General features: G+C 37.1%; 2 protein-coding genes across 3 annotated transcripts; both read right to left on the bottom strand.

Moving 5' to 3' along the window:
* Positions 1-3,686: 3,686 nt before the first annotated feature.
* LOC134744654 (uncharacterized) lies at positions 3,687-7,046 on the bottom strand. The gene is made up of 2 exons (XM_063678553.1): positions 5,904-7,046; positions 3,687-4,154 (listed from the first exon to the last, which is right to left on the bottom strand). The coding sequence occupies exons 1-2, from the start codon at positions 6,673-6,675 to the stop codon at positions 4,015-4,017; spliced, it is 912 nt and encodes a 303-aa protein (XP_063534623.1). The 5' UTR covers positions 6,676-7,046; the 3' UTR covers positions 3,687-4,014.
* A 1,311-nt stretch (positions 7,047-8,357) lies between these two features.
* LOC134744651 (ribonuclease H2 subunit A) lies at positions 8,358-14,874 on the bottom strand. Of its 2 annotated transcripts, XM_063678550.1 has the most exons (7): positions 14,599-14,874; positions 14,290-14,519; positions 13,384-13,527; positions 12,735-12,882; positions 11,846-11,929; positions 10,171-10,378; positions 8,358-10,131 (listed from the first exon to the last, which is right to left on the bottom strand). In XM_063678550.1, exons 1-6 carry the CDS (start codon positions 14,741-14,743, stop codon positions 10,191-10,193), a joined length of 939 nt encoding a protein of 312 aa, XP_063534620.1. In that variant the 5' UTR covers positions 14,744-14,874; the 3' UTR covers positions 8,358-10,131; positions 10,171-10,190. The 2 variants fall into 2 exon arrangements, with proteins under 2 accessions (XP_063534620.1, XP_063534619.1); XM_063678549.1 differs by having other exon boundaries at positions 8,358-10,378.
* Between the last annotated feature and the right edge of the window lie 315 nt (positions 14,875-15,189).

The raw sequence follows: 15,189 nt of genomic DNA, 5'->3' as shown, positions 1-15,189 counted from the left end.
GTTAAGTGGATATCATCTACCCATCTTGTTTTTGGATGTCTTTGTTTTCTACATCCGTCTCTAAGGTACCATAGGGTAACTTGTTTGCTCCATTTGTTTAATTTGCATCTCAGCATATGTGTCCTGTCCACCCCCACTTTAGATGGTCTATTCGACTACCTTGGTTTTTCTTCTTAACGCTGAGCTTGAGATTTTGTCTTGTAGCTTAACTCCTAGGATACTTCTCTCCATGGCCCTTTGACATTTTGCCAATTTTTCTCTTTCCATAGGTATGTCCCAATTATTACTCTTAGTTATCGTAACCTCAGACAACTGTAAGCGCTGGTAGTCTAGTGGTAAAAAGCGTGCAGCTTCGAAACCGGAAGTCCTAGGTTCAAACCCCGGCTCCAACCTACCAATGAGTTTCTCGGAACTTACGTACCAAATATCATTTAATATTTACCAGTCCTTTCTTCAGTGAACGTGATGTCCTGCCTGGTCTTGGAAACTCTCGTAAGGAAACTGGACTAATTCCAATAAGGTTTGGTTTCCCTTCTGGATTATTGTAAAATCAGGCAGGTGGCAGTCGCCATCGTAAACTTCTGCCAACTCGAATTCTTGGGATTAGAAGGCGGAGCGGACCGCAAGGACCCGTTGCAAGAAAGCAGGGACAACGCTAGGAAGATATGATAATAATAACTCCAAGCAAATTACAAAACGCAGATAATGTTGTACATCTTCGTCTTTACAGTCTGTTGTGTCCGGTGTGCGTCAATTGCTTAAATTGGATTAAATTAACTTTTGTCTGCAGAGCTTACATGGAACTCAATTGGAGTAAGAATAGCCATAACAGTTACATTATCCTGTTAGTAATTCCAAAATCTAATCAACCATTTGGATATAGAGTACAGAATATAACCTATTAGTATTTCACAGGGCTCAATTAAGAAGAAAACAAGAACTTTTTGTTTTGAATTTATTACCTGTGTCGTGTCTGACATGGTGCAATGGTAAGGCAAGTTAAATTAAATTTCTAAACGTCATTAGATTTTTTTTCTCTTTGGCGCTATGCTTGACTGGTAGAGAATGCCATAAGGCATTAATTCCACCTTCTGTAACTTTTTTTATGTGCAATGTAACAGTCATATGGAATGCAACGTACCCCCAAAGTTGCTTATTCAGTGCCCCTACCATTACCTACAGCCGCTCAATTTTACGGCCGTCCTCATCTCTTGAGATTATGAGTTTGAAAAAAATAATACACCGTTACAACGTGGTAACAAAAATGTGCCCTTGAATTGTGCCTTGATGTTGCCTTGATATTTAAACATCCGGCCCTGCACACACTGCTGGGCTATAACCGCGAAAATCGAAGCTCGCAAATTCTCGGTCATTCTAAGTACAGTAATTACGCCTTCATTAAGTAAAAGTAATGGAGTAAAAGAGAATGATCCCCGCAATTTGCGAATTTCGGTTTTCGCGGTAGGCCCCCTGGAGCCTGCTGGAGTTGCAGGCGTCCATAGTCTACGGTGACTGCTACGGTGGGCCGTATGCTTGTTTGCCACCGACGTGGTATTTAAAAAAAGAAACAAATACTTTCCTGACGCGCGTACAAGCAGCGCTCACCTAATTTTCTAAATTGCCCTGCCAATAACAATTGACGTGTGCATTAGTATGCAGCATGTGCAACGACGCTGTGTGGCATCACGAGTGGCCCGTGATCCCTAAACTGATAGGGAGAAAGTAGATTTCACCAAAAATGAAACTGTTTTTTTATTAAGTATTTGAAACTCGGCACTACTTTGAATAAAATCTCGTATCTCGCACTGCTACTCAAAGTTGAAAGGCATTAACTCTGTATGTTACCTATCCCATACATAAATACCACTTTTTTCTTTTGATTGTCAGAACAAATACGAGATCTTTTCAAAGTAGTGCCGAACTGTTGAAAGGAATGTTTATACTGGCCAAGGAGCCTATAGGTATAGCCAAAATGACAATTGTACATCGACAAACTCCAAACGAGAAGTAAAAAATGTATCGGATCGGATGACGGATGCTTCACTTGACTCATTTTATAGACATTATAGTAAAGCCTGACCAGGAATATATGATCACGCGCCATGTTGCGGAATTTCACTGGAACTATTTTTTTCATACATACATACTTTTTTTCATATTTGGACCCGGGTATGTCCTTAAACTACGTCCGGACCCGGGGGTATGTCCTTAAACTACGTCCGGACCCGGGGGTATGTCCTTAAACTACGTCCAAAAGAGAGGTATGGGCACTGTGAATGACCTTTCGCTTTGTGTGGTAGGGCACAGCACAGCGGATGTCATACCAGATCTAGAGCAGAACCCAACTGGGGAAGTACCTCCACCTTACAGAAAACCGCAGCCAAATAACACTAGACCCTACTCATAGTGTTGTGTTCCTGCCGGTGAGTAAGGTTGCCAGAGCTCAACGAGGGAGAGGACTGTTAGCCAGTCACCCTATACATGCGCAGCAACAGCGCCCTCTTGACAATGATCATATATTACTTGGTCAGGCTTTATTTATACAAGTAGTTATAGACGCGCCACCGAGCGACCGGGGGTAAGAGAAAGAATATACATATACAATTTGGGCAGCATAGGATTTTTTCTCTTTCACTCTTATAAATTTCGGTATTTCGCCATCGCCTCCTACCTATGATGCCACCCGGTCGGTGATGAGGACAAAGTATGGCACTGTTTTCTCTTTCCTCTTATAGGAATCGCAATAAGACTATCTTTCTCTATCAAAGAGTGTCAGGCCCATGACTAATATCCATGCATTATTTAAGTTTCGATTGGTGTTTTCTATCAAAGATTGTCATCTTGGCTAGGCCCCCAGGTGAGGACACGACTCGATAAACGTGGCGTTCAAATTTAAACTCTACTGGCATAGCATTAAATGTCATTATTGTCTCATTAAGACCTACGTGAAATATCGAAGTACCTATTTATGTTATTTCCCCCTCATTTTTAAAGCAGAGGTTCTTAACCGGCGGTCCGCAGACCAGCGGAGGTGCCTTTGGAAGCACCCTTGAACCAAAGTCTAACACTTGTGTGTTAAAAAAATCATTAAGATTATAACCTTTACGAAGTACAGGTATAGATGCATATAAATTAAAGAAATATTTCTAAAGGGAATCACAATAGAGTTCATGATAAAACTACATACAACTATATACAATTTTATTTATTTAATTGACTAACATATTCCAAAAAATACTTATACTAATACAATAATTTATGACTTTACTTATTTAATTGCATGGCACCTAAAATTAATTCTTACCTATTGGATCCTCACGTGTTATGCCTGAAAGACAATAAAATACTCGTTAGAAACATTGCATCAAACGTATTACTCATAAAACCATAATAGTTTGCATAATTCGATTCAATCATATAACACTTATACAGGACGATGTGTGACGCATTCCTTTGAACAGAGCATATTATACTTCATTTGCAAATATGTATGTATGACTTTTTCTGTTATCGTATTTTTTATTTTATTTATATTTTGTCACTATGCAATAATGAGTTTTACTCACTTGACATTAGGTTGAAACTTGTAGAAATCGTGAGCCTTGCGGAGCCGGCACGTCGGACACGTGCTCCGCAGGCGTCTGGCGACCATTCACCGGTACGACAAACAATATAGTACTTTACTCACCCGGCATAAGGATGAAACTCGTAGATGTCATCCACCACCCTCCGGAGCCGGCATACAACGCTGCAGTCGGGCTCCTGCCGACTGTACAAGCAATAATGTACGTTACTCACCTGACATAAGGTTGGAACTCGTAGATGTCATCCACCACCCTCCGGAGCCGGCATACAACGCCGCAGTCGGGCTCCTGCCGACTGTACAAGCAATAATGTACGTTACTCACCTGACATAAGGTTGGAACTCGTAGATGTCATCCACCACCCTCCGGAGCCGGCATACAACGCCGCAGTCGGGCTCCTGCCAACTGTACAAGCAATAATGTACGTTACTCACCTGACATAAGGTTGGAACTCGTAGATGTCATCCACCACCCTTCGGAGCCGGCATACAACGCCGCAGTCGGGTTCCTGCCGACCGTACACGGATATCGCGCGTTCCAGCAGCTGCTGTGCTGACGTCAGTTGTACGACTACGCAATAAAACAATCAATAAACAGACTGATAGATTGAATGCATTAAATTTATAACAATAAGTAGGTACAATTATATAAAAATACATTAACATGATTAATAAGTACTTAAAAAACAAAACAACTAAAACTAAACCTAACTAAAAATAAAAATACCTAAAATCTACCTTCTAAACCATGGCCTCTCGGCAAGGTGCCCATCACGCAGGCAGCGTTCCCGCACTGTATCGCGATAGTTATTCTCATAGACCATTCGGCTGAGATCATTATTGGAATCTTAATACAAGTGTGTCGAAGGCCTATTTGAGAGTTCTAGAAATTGAGTTAAAACAGCACGTTTTTCACACCCGAGGGCACCAGACCGAGGCCTTCTAATGAGGTGGCCGTAACTTTAAAATTTCGCGTCGTCTTTTGTATGTCGATGCTGTTATGGAAACAGTGACCTAACCACAGTCACCACAGTGGCACCCCGTATTAATATACTTATTTCACATAAAGAAAGGTTATATATATTTTATATTTTTTAGATTATTATTCTTTATTAAATTTGATTCTTGATTATTATTATTGATATTGTGTTGCGACGCTTTTTTTGTGAATGCATTTTATTTTGACATGTAAAATATATATACTTAATGTACATTTTCAATGAGAAATTAAATGAATCTTTTTTTTCTGGTTTTTATTGAGGCTTTGGACACTATAAATGAATCTAATCTGGAAAAAAAACTAATCTATAGTGTTTTGTTCCCAAGTTCAAGTTCCCAAAAACAAAGAGCCATACAAAATAAAAAATAACAGATTATATTGAAAAATTATTAAAACGAGCAACCGAAAATATTATTGAGCAGCTAATACTAACTGAGCGACTGATCCACGACTGATCGCTCAAGGCTTATCTCATTTATTATTTCGATGAGTTACATTTCTATAGTTTAGGTTAGTAGATGAAGCTGCAATACCTAATTAGAATAGAATAGAATTTTCTGGTTAGGTTTTCAGAAACTATTACTTTTATCACAGCTCTGTCGTCTGGATAAAGTTTTAAAGTTGTTAATATGTATTAGAATAGGTCCAATCACGGTGAAAAGGCCTCTACCTCTAATTCCATATTTGTATTCGTCGAGTAGGTGAAGTTTCCCCATTGGAGCACTTGCCCCAAATGACATTATTTTTAAGTAAGGGCGCTCTTACGAGTAGAAGTAGGTACGTACAGAAATTTTTTTTCAGCTCCCCAGCGGCTTTCATATTGATTGTCACTGAATGAAATAGATTGTCAGGGGTTTCTTTGTTTGACATAATTATTGAAAGTCATAATGTAATGATTGTCAGATTATCATTAGTCATAATTCTGAAACCGTTAACTTTTCAGGATTCTGAAATAAAACTATGAAAATGGATTATATCGCTTATATTGAATTTCTAATACATCCCGACGTTTCGAACCCTTTCCAGACCCTTTTCAGGATTTTCTTAAGATTATCCTATATATAGGTTAGGTTTGTTTTATGGCAATCCTGTAAAGTTACGCGTTTCTGAGAAAAACCAAATTATGACTAACGAAAATGCGGACAAACAATACATTATGACTAAAAACTTTATGGGAAACAATAGAGACCCAGATTGTCACTAAAAAAATTAAATTCTTGACTGCACCTACATAAATATATTATATCGCCCGAGCGTTATACTCAAAATTCATGTTGCATAACACTTCCTATCTGTCAAATTTAAGAAAATTAAACTTACAATTGCTATTTCCAAAGGTCCTTTCGTCTTCATCGTTGCTGGCACCACCATCTTTCTTGAACGAAATCAGCTTCGGAATCACGAGCAGCATACACACAACGGCGATCATCGTCACAATCTTCTTAAAGATCAGCAACTTCAGCAGCAGCTTTGCGATCGTCAAAATATCCAGTTTCCAATGCAATTTGTCGAGGAATCCCAGGCCGGGCGCTGTGTAAGGCATACCGGGCCACGAAGGTTGCGGAGGGGGTCCGTACACGGGTTTAGGGGGACCATACACGGGCGCAGGCGGTCCGTACGACTGCGCGGGTGGTCCATAGCTCTGCGCGGGTGGTCCATAGCTCTGCGCTGGTGGCCCGTAACTATTTGCCGGAGGACCATACTTCTGCGGCGGAGGTCCGTAGTTGTTAGCTGGGGCGTTATACGTGATCTCTGTTTCGAACTTCACAGGGTTTGACGGCAGATAGTTATTTGAAGGAGGACCTGAAAAGCCTGAGCTTGATGAAGAGCTAAAGCTGCTATCCGTGTATGATGGGGAATAATCATAACCGGAAAAACTGTCATCACGATTCGAAATCTTTTTCTCTCCGTCTTTAGCAGTAACTATAATGACTCCTTTTTTAGCCTTTTCAGCTTCGATGCGCGATTTGGAGTAAGCATCCAAATAGGTGTCAGTTTTAATGGATTTAGTGCCATTTCCAGCCGGGCCGACAATCGCAGAAACACACACGCAGAGCGACAATACTGCTACGCAGCGCGCGGACAATTCCATTCTGAGGGTTTAAATTTCTGAGTATCCTTCCCAAAGACGTTGCCTCCATCGATCGCCGGTGACGAATGACGATGAGCGCTGCCGCCCATTCCGTTTTCACTTTTGACTTACCGTAAAAGAAGTTAAATATGATAATGGAACACAATTAAATTCCTCATGTGACCTGTGTTCCGCATCGCTCATGGTAAGTAGGCGCGGCGCGTGGAATGCATGCTGATTCCATTAGAGACGGCGCCCCCTAACCTTGTTGGATGAGCCCCGAACCTTACAAGTAATAATAGCCCGTGAAATGTGCGTGAAAGTTCTATTAGTGGTTTAAATTGTTCAGATTTGAATCAGAAAGTGAAAATATCAAGTACTGAAACGTGTCATTTTTGATGATGCCGTATACACTACCGCTCATAACTATTTAGGCACTCGTAATTTTTTCCATACAATTGTATACAAAATCGACTTTCAGAATTATACCGCTAAGGCGCAGTCGGGTAACAGTTTTTTGTGCAGTTTACTTTTTTAATTTAACATATCGAGCTTCAAAATGATGTGCAGAATATTCGTGTACATTGCCTATTTACCAAATGGCAAGCGTAAAAAAATCCATAAATCGTTTTCCAGTACAAAATCGTTTTATTTTGTATGAACTGTACAAGTGTTTTTTTAAATCGTTGCATAAAGTAAAATCGAAATTTTAAAGGGACACCTTTAAAATTTCGAGTTTAGTTTTGGCAACAATTTGAGGCTCAATATATTATTTACCTAAATAAAAATTCAATCCAACATGTAAGAAAGTCATTTGCCTGCGATCGAACAGTATGATTTTGAAAATAATTTTTGTATACAATTGTTTGGTGAAAATTGCGGGTGCCTAAATACTTTTGAGCGGTAGTGTAGATACATCAAGAAGAGGCACTATCTATACTTTTCTTCGACATACCTAACACCTACTAGGCTCGGTTATATAAATTATCTTGGAACTCGGAAGTTCATTGTTCGTAATCGGTAAGCAATCAAAGCATTAATTTCCGACCCATTTCCTCCCTTGTCACAGTGACAATAATATGTAAGTCGCTAGAGACCTCATACTATTGTCACTGTGACTAAGTACAAAATGGGTAGGAAATTAAATTACTTCAATGTACGTCCTACCTATGTTAAAAACCTTGATCCTCTATAAAAAGTAGATACTTTTACAGTGCTTACTTGCCTCTCCTAACGAGCATGGTTTTTAAAATGAGTGCAGTCAGCAGACTGCACTCTTTTAAAAAACCATGCTCGATTATTTTTGTAATAAATCTAATAAGATATTGGCATAGATCCAATTCTCGCTTCGATCAAGATTCATCTTCATCGCGACCTTTATAACAGAGCAAAAATGGGTCATAAAAGTACAGTCACCTACAAGTTTCTTATACAACGAAGTGCGTAGTTATATCTGATTCGACCTTATTAGCGGGGCTAGAAGAGTGTGGTATTTATTTTCACGCTTTTCGAACTGCAGTATACATTATTGGAGATGGTTGTATAATTGACCGAATAATTTTGGGACATCATGGAAAATATGTGAAAGTAACGTTATAATTAAAATTATAAAGAAACTCGTCATAACGTTTTATCAAAATCAAGTGATACGAATATACGGAGACCCACGTACCTACCAAAACCATTTTTTATTGTCAGTTATTTATAAATATCTGCATGTGTACTGATTCAAAAGTGCAAACTTGGAACCCCGCCAATACCCATATCAATACATCAAGCATGCATCCACTACATTGTTTGGCGTAGGTGGGTAAAGAAAGGACAGTTACTTACATAAAATGTATTTAAATTGGCGTCGATTTCTACTGATCAGCAATGCAATAACAGGAGTTTTCACTTGCAAAGTAAGATTAACATCCGGGCCCTGAGGTGCAGTTACAAGTACAGTGTAATTACTATTTACACAATTAACTACTTCCTAGGGCGTTACAATAGAAGTTTTTATACAAGTATTTCAATTAAATCAAATAACAATAAAAGGAATTTTTGATTGGCTTAAATGCAACTGTTTAATTTAACCCTTTACGGGTTAAAAACTTGAATATTCTTACATCATGTTTTTGAATTTTATTCTTATGCAGAATATTTACGACTACGGAGGCGATGTGACTTGAATCGTGTAATTTTTTAAATCTTAAGATACTTTAAGGCAAAAATGACCAGCCTATAACATCATCTTTTTGCATATTTTTTTAAGCAGAAATTTTGGAACTATTAAGACGAAAGTGGAGGACCCGCGCGAAATCGCCTTTTCATACAAACGTAGTCCTCATTTTCCTCTGTAGATAACATTATTGAAAATATTTTCAAAAAAAAAAAATACAAATACAAATGAATTTATTTCATTACTTTATACAGCTGTTCTTAGTTATATTATAAGGGTTAGGTAGGTAATTATTTTGACACAATTTGTTGTTATATCAACCACAGCTATGTCCCTGCGTTTGATTTTTTTCGTTTTTGGATATTGGATTTAAATGGGGACTACGTTTGTATGAAGAAACGGCCGTCCCCTTTCCTCTTAAGTGTCATTGAGGTTATAATTAAAAAAAAAAAAATCCTGCCCGTTAAAGGGTTAATCTGAGTGCATTTTTTTTTACGTGATCGTCTTATCGAAAGCTCAACACTGGCCAAAACACTTGTGATATTTTATCAGTTCTTTATTGCATCCAAATATTTATTTATAACATAGGTATTCAAAGTTGGTTGTAAACAAGTATTAGGGGGCGTCCATTAATTGCGTGAGATGTTTTTGAGGATTTTTTGACCCCCAACCCCCTCTCATAAAATGTCGTTTAGGCATTGAAAACTGTTGAAACTGGCCATCAGGTACATACTTTTTATATAACTGCTGTATGTTCAAATGTATTTTTTGACAGACTTCATTAAAATGATCCAAGAGGAATATTTGTTTCATTAAAAACGAGTGGTCAATACCAATTTCAAAAATATCACAATTCGCCGTTATCCACAGATTTTCGACTGACGAAATCGAGCGCTCTAAATTCAACCCTGCAGTTTAACACTTATTCTTACCAATAAAAACGTGATATTTGGCGAGCCCCCTTCTCCCCCCTGTGCACCTAACGTAATTAATGGACGTATAAAATAATACGTTTTTACCAAAGATATATATAACTCCGTAATAGATGGATACAGTCTAAGGAAAAAACGTGCCTCGAAAATCACGAAAATATGATTCTCGATCAGATGGCAGTGAATTTACTGTGGTTACAAAATTTACTATGACAGTACCGCTCTATCCTATTTTATCCTCTTTGGTTTTTACTAATTCATCTGATTACATTAAGATTATCCTAACAGGTAATGTATTCGAATAAGAAATGTGATAAAATTGATTTTCAAATGCTAATTAACTTACTAGTGTACAAATGCTTCATTATATTACAGTGGATACTGGGTACATAATGGTCCCCAAAATATGTATACCAGTACTTTATTTTACTTAACTATATTTATTCAAACGCATTATCCATAGACAAATACCTTTCCTCAAAAAACTTATGTCTCTTCCTTTTCTTCTCGCCATCCTCAGATTTCACAGAGAAGAAAGAGCTGATTGATTTCACTTTTTTCTTAGGAAGTTCGTCATCAATTTCTTCGAATGTACAGGTAGCGGCTTTGTCTTGCAGCATCACCTCAGCTGGGGATCAAAAAATTGTATTTTACAAATTTACAAGATATTACAATAACAAGATGGTACTGACAAGGTAATAAATATTTACACACTATGTACCTTAAAGTATGGGTAATAAAGTCGTTTTGGCACTTTGCCAGTGTCGATATTTAATACCTTGACAGTACAATGACATGACTGACATGAACTACAATAATATTTTACCTGGACAACAAAGGACAAAAATATCTGAAACGCATTTATGGCTCTGCAAATAAGATTATGTACAAAAAGATTATGTGTATGTATGTGATTCAGGTTGACATAACTAGATAATATTCGCTTTTTAGCGATAAGACCGGCTGTTGTTTACCTCTACTTGAGTTTCTGTATTCATTGTATTGTTTTCTGTACTGTGGTGTGCAATAAAGTGTAATTGTATTGTATTATGTCAGCTATCTTTGCACTGCAAAGCCTGCAAAGTTTGCAGGCTTTGCAGGCAAATCCTGAAGTAGAATCCCTTTTAGGGACTTATGACGAGCGAAGGCGAGGAGTGCTAAGTATTTATCCGCTTCTGAGTAATCGTTTTTAGGGTTCCGTACCCAAAGAGTAAAAACGGGACTAAGACTCCACTGTCTGTCTGTCTGTCTGTCCGGCTGTCTGTCACCAGGTTGTATTTCATGAACCGTGATAGCTAGATAGCTGAAATTTTCACAGATGGTGTATTTCTGTTGCCGCTATAACAACAAATACTAAAAACAAAATAAAATAAATATATTTAGGTGGGGCTCCCATACAACAAACGTGATTTTTTGGCGTAATGGTACGGAACCCCTTCGTGCGCGTGTGTATGTGATTCAGGTTGACATAACTAGATAATATTCGCTTTTTAGCGATAAGACCGGCTGTTGTTTACCTCTACTTGAGTTTCTGTATTCATTGTATTGTTTTCTGTACTGTGGTGTGCAATAAAGTGTAATTGTATTGTATTATGTCAGCTATCTTTGCACTGCAAAGCCTGCAAAGTTTGCAGGCTTTGCAGGCAAATCCTGAAGTAGAATCCCTTTTAGGGACGAATGACGAGCGAAGGCGAGGAGTGCTAAGTATTTATCCGCTTCTGAGTAATCGTTTTTAGGGTTCCGTACCCAAAGAGTAAAAACGGGACTAAGACTCCACTGTCTGTCTGTCTGTCTGTCTGTCCGGCTGTCTGTCACCAGGTTGTATTTCATGAACCGTGATAGCTAGATAGCTGAAATTTTCACAGATGGTGTATTTCTGTTGCCGCTATAACAACAAATACTAAAAACAAAATAAAATAAATATATTTAGGTGGGGCTCCCATACAACAAACGTGATTTTTTGGCGTAATGGTACGGAACCCCTTCGTGCGCGAGTCCGACTCGCACTTGGCCGGTTTTTAACATATTTATGCAAAGTGTGCCCATGAGTTTTAAGAGTAGGTTTTATGACTATGTATGTTATGATTTATGTTACCTGTAGACCAGCTAAAGCGCACCAGCATTGGGTATCCAAACACATAGTCAATCTGCTCTCTGATGAACTTCTTCGTTAAGGGGTCTGTAAATTGATGTTTTTGTTAAATGTAACTATTGTCAATGTTGTATTATACATATAGCCATCTACTACTTATCTAGAAAGATTTAGGTAATGAGTGCAACTCAATATTATCTAGTTATGTTGTTTGTTACGAAATAAAGGGAAATGGAAAACTGACTGTGGTGGATGAGATTCAAACTCACACTTGTGTGGTGACACAGATGTCTCTGCTTAAAACAGAATTAAATTTCTCTGTTTTGTTACAGAGATAGCCACAGTTAAAAAAAATCTCACTTGCTCGAAAGATTGCCAGAAGGGTCATTCCAAATTGACGGGTACTACTTTTTTACCTACACTTTGATTTATTTCTTCCCAACAAACCCAATATTTGTATTAAATATATATAAACCTAAAAACCATAAACCAAATAATAAAATCGTTTTTTTTATTATTAGAAATAGATGGTATCAGAAGTGTGACGGGTGGAACATCAAATGGCGAGGTAACCGAGACACTTCGCAAATTGTAACAAACTATGCAACTTTTATTAAACAGCCTTTTTTGTATATTGTTTCCAAGATTGTCTGAACTAGTTACACATAAGTAGGTATAATTTATGCAATGAGTTCAAATCAGATCTATTGATACCTAAAAATATAATTCATGAACTTTCCTCTAGATATTGATTTCAATGTAAAACAGTCTATGAATTTTTCACCTGTGGTGTCATTTTTCACTGGAATGACCCAGAAGTTAAATAAATGCAAATGTCGTAGTTATTATGTATACTGTTTTACTACAGACAAATAAGACCGAATAAACTTGCCTCCAGGATATCCACTGCCAAATTCAGCATGTGTCATCTCTAGTCCCTCCTTGAACTGCCAGACCTTCAGTGCATGATCCCTCGTCACCTTGGCTACAATACTAGCTGCTGATACTATAGGATATATGGAGTCAGCCTTTTTTGCTACCTGGAATTGTAATGAGTTTTCGTGAATGATAAACTGAAAAAATATCATACACTAAAGAAAAAGTGACCAAGTCCACCGGTGGCCGAGGCGGGAATCGAAAAATAAAATAGAATAAAAAACAAAATAATTTGATTTGTTTCCTAGTTCGAGTTTTTGTCAGTTAGGGTTGTATCATTACTGTAAGGGAAAAAGCCGAAATTGCATTAGTGTGTAGATAACACATGAAATATCTAAGACCATTTTGTTCAAATTTATTTTGGGGGTTTTTTGAAATTATTATAAAGTACTACATTTGATATTCAGGAAATAGGCTAAATTCAACTCCTTTCACATATGTATATGTATCTGAAATACAAATTGTTTTTTACATTTAGGGGCAAACATCGGGAGTTTTTTTTTTATAATGCTTTTTAAAAACATATGACGCAAAGTAAATTCATGGAATGCTTCAAGTGTTTGAGCTTAAATTTAAATATGGAACTTTAAATCAAAAGTACGTACAGTTATTTTATAGTTGGGAAAGATCTCAGTGAGTTTGGCTTGATACTTCTCCGGAGGTCCCACGGTATCCACATACACCTCTGTGATGTTAGCTCCTGATTCTGCCACTTTCTTGATAAGATCTATTGCCGAGTTCATTGACACCTAAAGAATTTCAAGAAAGCAATCAGATTTAAGTAATATATTATATTCAAATTAATGTCATTTAGGAACAAAGGTGTTCACGAGGAAACCGAAAGATTTTAACCACACTTTTCTGAGGCCAAAAAAAGGAAAAAATGTAATAAGTTTAGGTGAAATTCGCAAAAAAAAATTTTTTTTTTTTTTTTTCAGATGTATTTGTACATAAAAAGTAAATATTATTAGTAAACTTGTCACTTAAAATGGACTTTCAATTTTTTTTGTAAAACATAGTTTTTACAAAGTGTTACTTGTCACTTTTTGACATCTATCAATAAGGTTACTTAGACTACGTCCCACAGTGGCAACATCGACATCAAAAATGCACTATGTAACAATAAAAACTTGTTTTTTTTTATTGGTATTAACTCTGAAACTAGGAAAATTACAGAAAAGTTTATAGGACATTTTAGGCTTTAAATATGATCAGGAATACCCTGTTAAAATTATTCGGTATCCTCATGTTACACCGTGTATAAAGACTTTTATACCTAATAATATTAAACACAAGAGTTTATGACGAGTTCCCCTATAGTATTTCACCATCATCTAACAACTAAAGTTATGAAAAATACTTGTTACTTTAACAATCGATAATTGTTGTAAAAATTTAATATTTGTAACATTTTATTCATAAAATTTGGTTAATCTTAAAGTATCAGATTGTGGCAATAGAAATAAAGTTAAACAATTATAGAAAAAGAATAAGAATTAATTAATGATTACCTCATTTAGTGAGTGCTTCGCTCGCCTGTACATAGAATTAGATATGTAATTAGGAGATATAATCTCTGCAGCCCAGCCCACATTGTTTAAAGAGGCCTCTTCAGTAAGCATTTTCCTGAATATATCATCTCGTTTCTCTTCAGTTAGCGCCTTTGAGTCAGCGCAGCCTAGATCCTTCAGAACGCTCGTTTGGCTCAAGGGACAGTAAGCTACGCCATACACCATGGGCCCTGCAAATTTGTGAGTATTATGTACCTGATAATATAATTCACACAGGACTAGAAGTGCCTGGTAATGTATATACCTTACCAAGCACTGGCCCACGTCCTGCCTCGTCCACCCCTAGCATACAGGGTTCGGTTTTACAAACAGACGGAACCTCTGAAGAATTCACAAAGTTTCGAAAGTTGTCCTTAGTTTTTATGAAATCTTGAAGTGCTTGTAAGGATTCCATAGCTTCTCTTTAAGAATGTGTAGGTAATGTATTGTTGTTGAAATGAAACTATTGTACATTAGAGATTACTTAATTGGTAAATAGTGCTTTCCCGCTTAAATTGAAGATTTTTGTTTTGCCAATGTTCTATGCCAAACTCATGATAACTGACATGACATTGACATTGACATACGTGTGGGTTAAGATTGCCAGTGTTCGTACCTTGATATCCCATAATATTGTTATAGTTTGTCAAAGGACTGTCTCATTTCATACATAGACAGAGAGAATCATACTATCTTTGTCTTACACTAGTACTAGCACCCAAAAGAAAAGGATGAGTATAGTTTTTTTTGTTCTTATTTACTGACAATTTGGTTTGACCAACTATAAGTACATATACTACGTAATGCATAATAAGAGCGAAATTTAATCACCTTTCAAATTGATGTATGGAACTGTACATA

Source organism: Cydia strobilella, chromosome 10 (assembly GCF_947568885.1).
Source record: "Cydia strobilella chromosome 10, ilCydStro3.1, whole genome shotgun sequence".
NCBI lineage: Eukaryota > Metazoa > Arthropoda > Insecta > Lepidoptera > Tortricidae > Cydia > Cydia strobilella.
The sequence above is the reverse complement of the archived record's forward strand: the minus strand, read 5'-3'. Positions and strand labels throughout refer to the sequence as shown.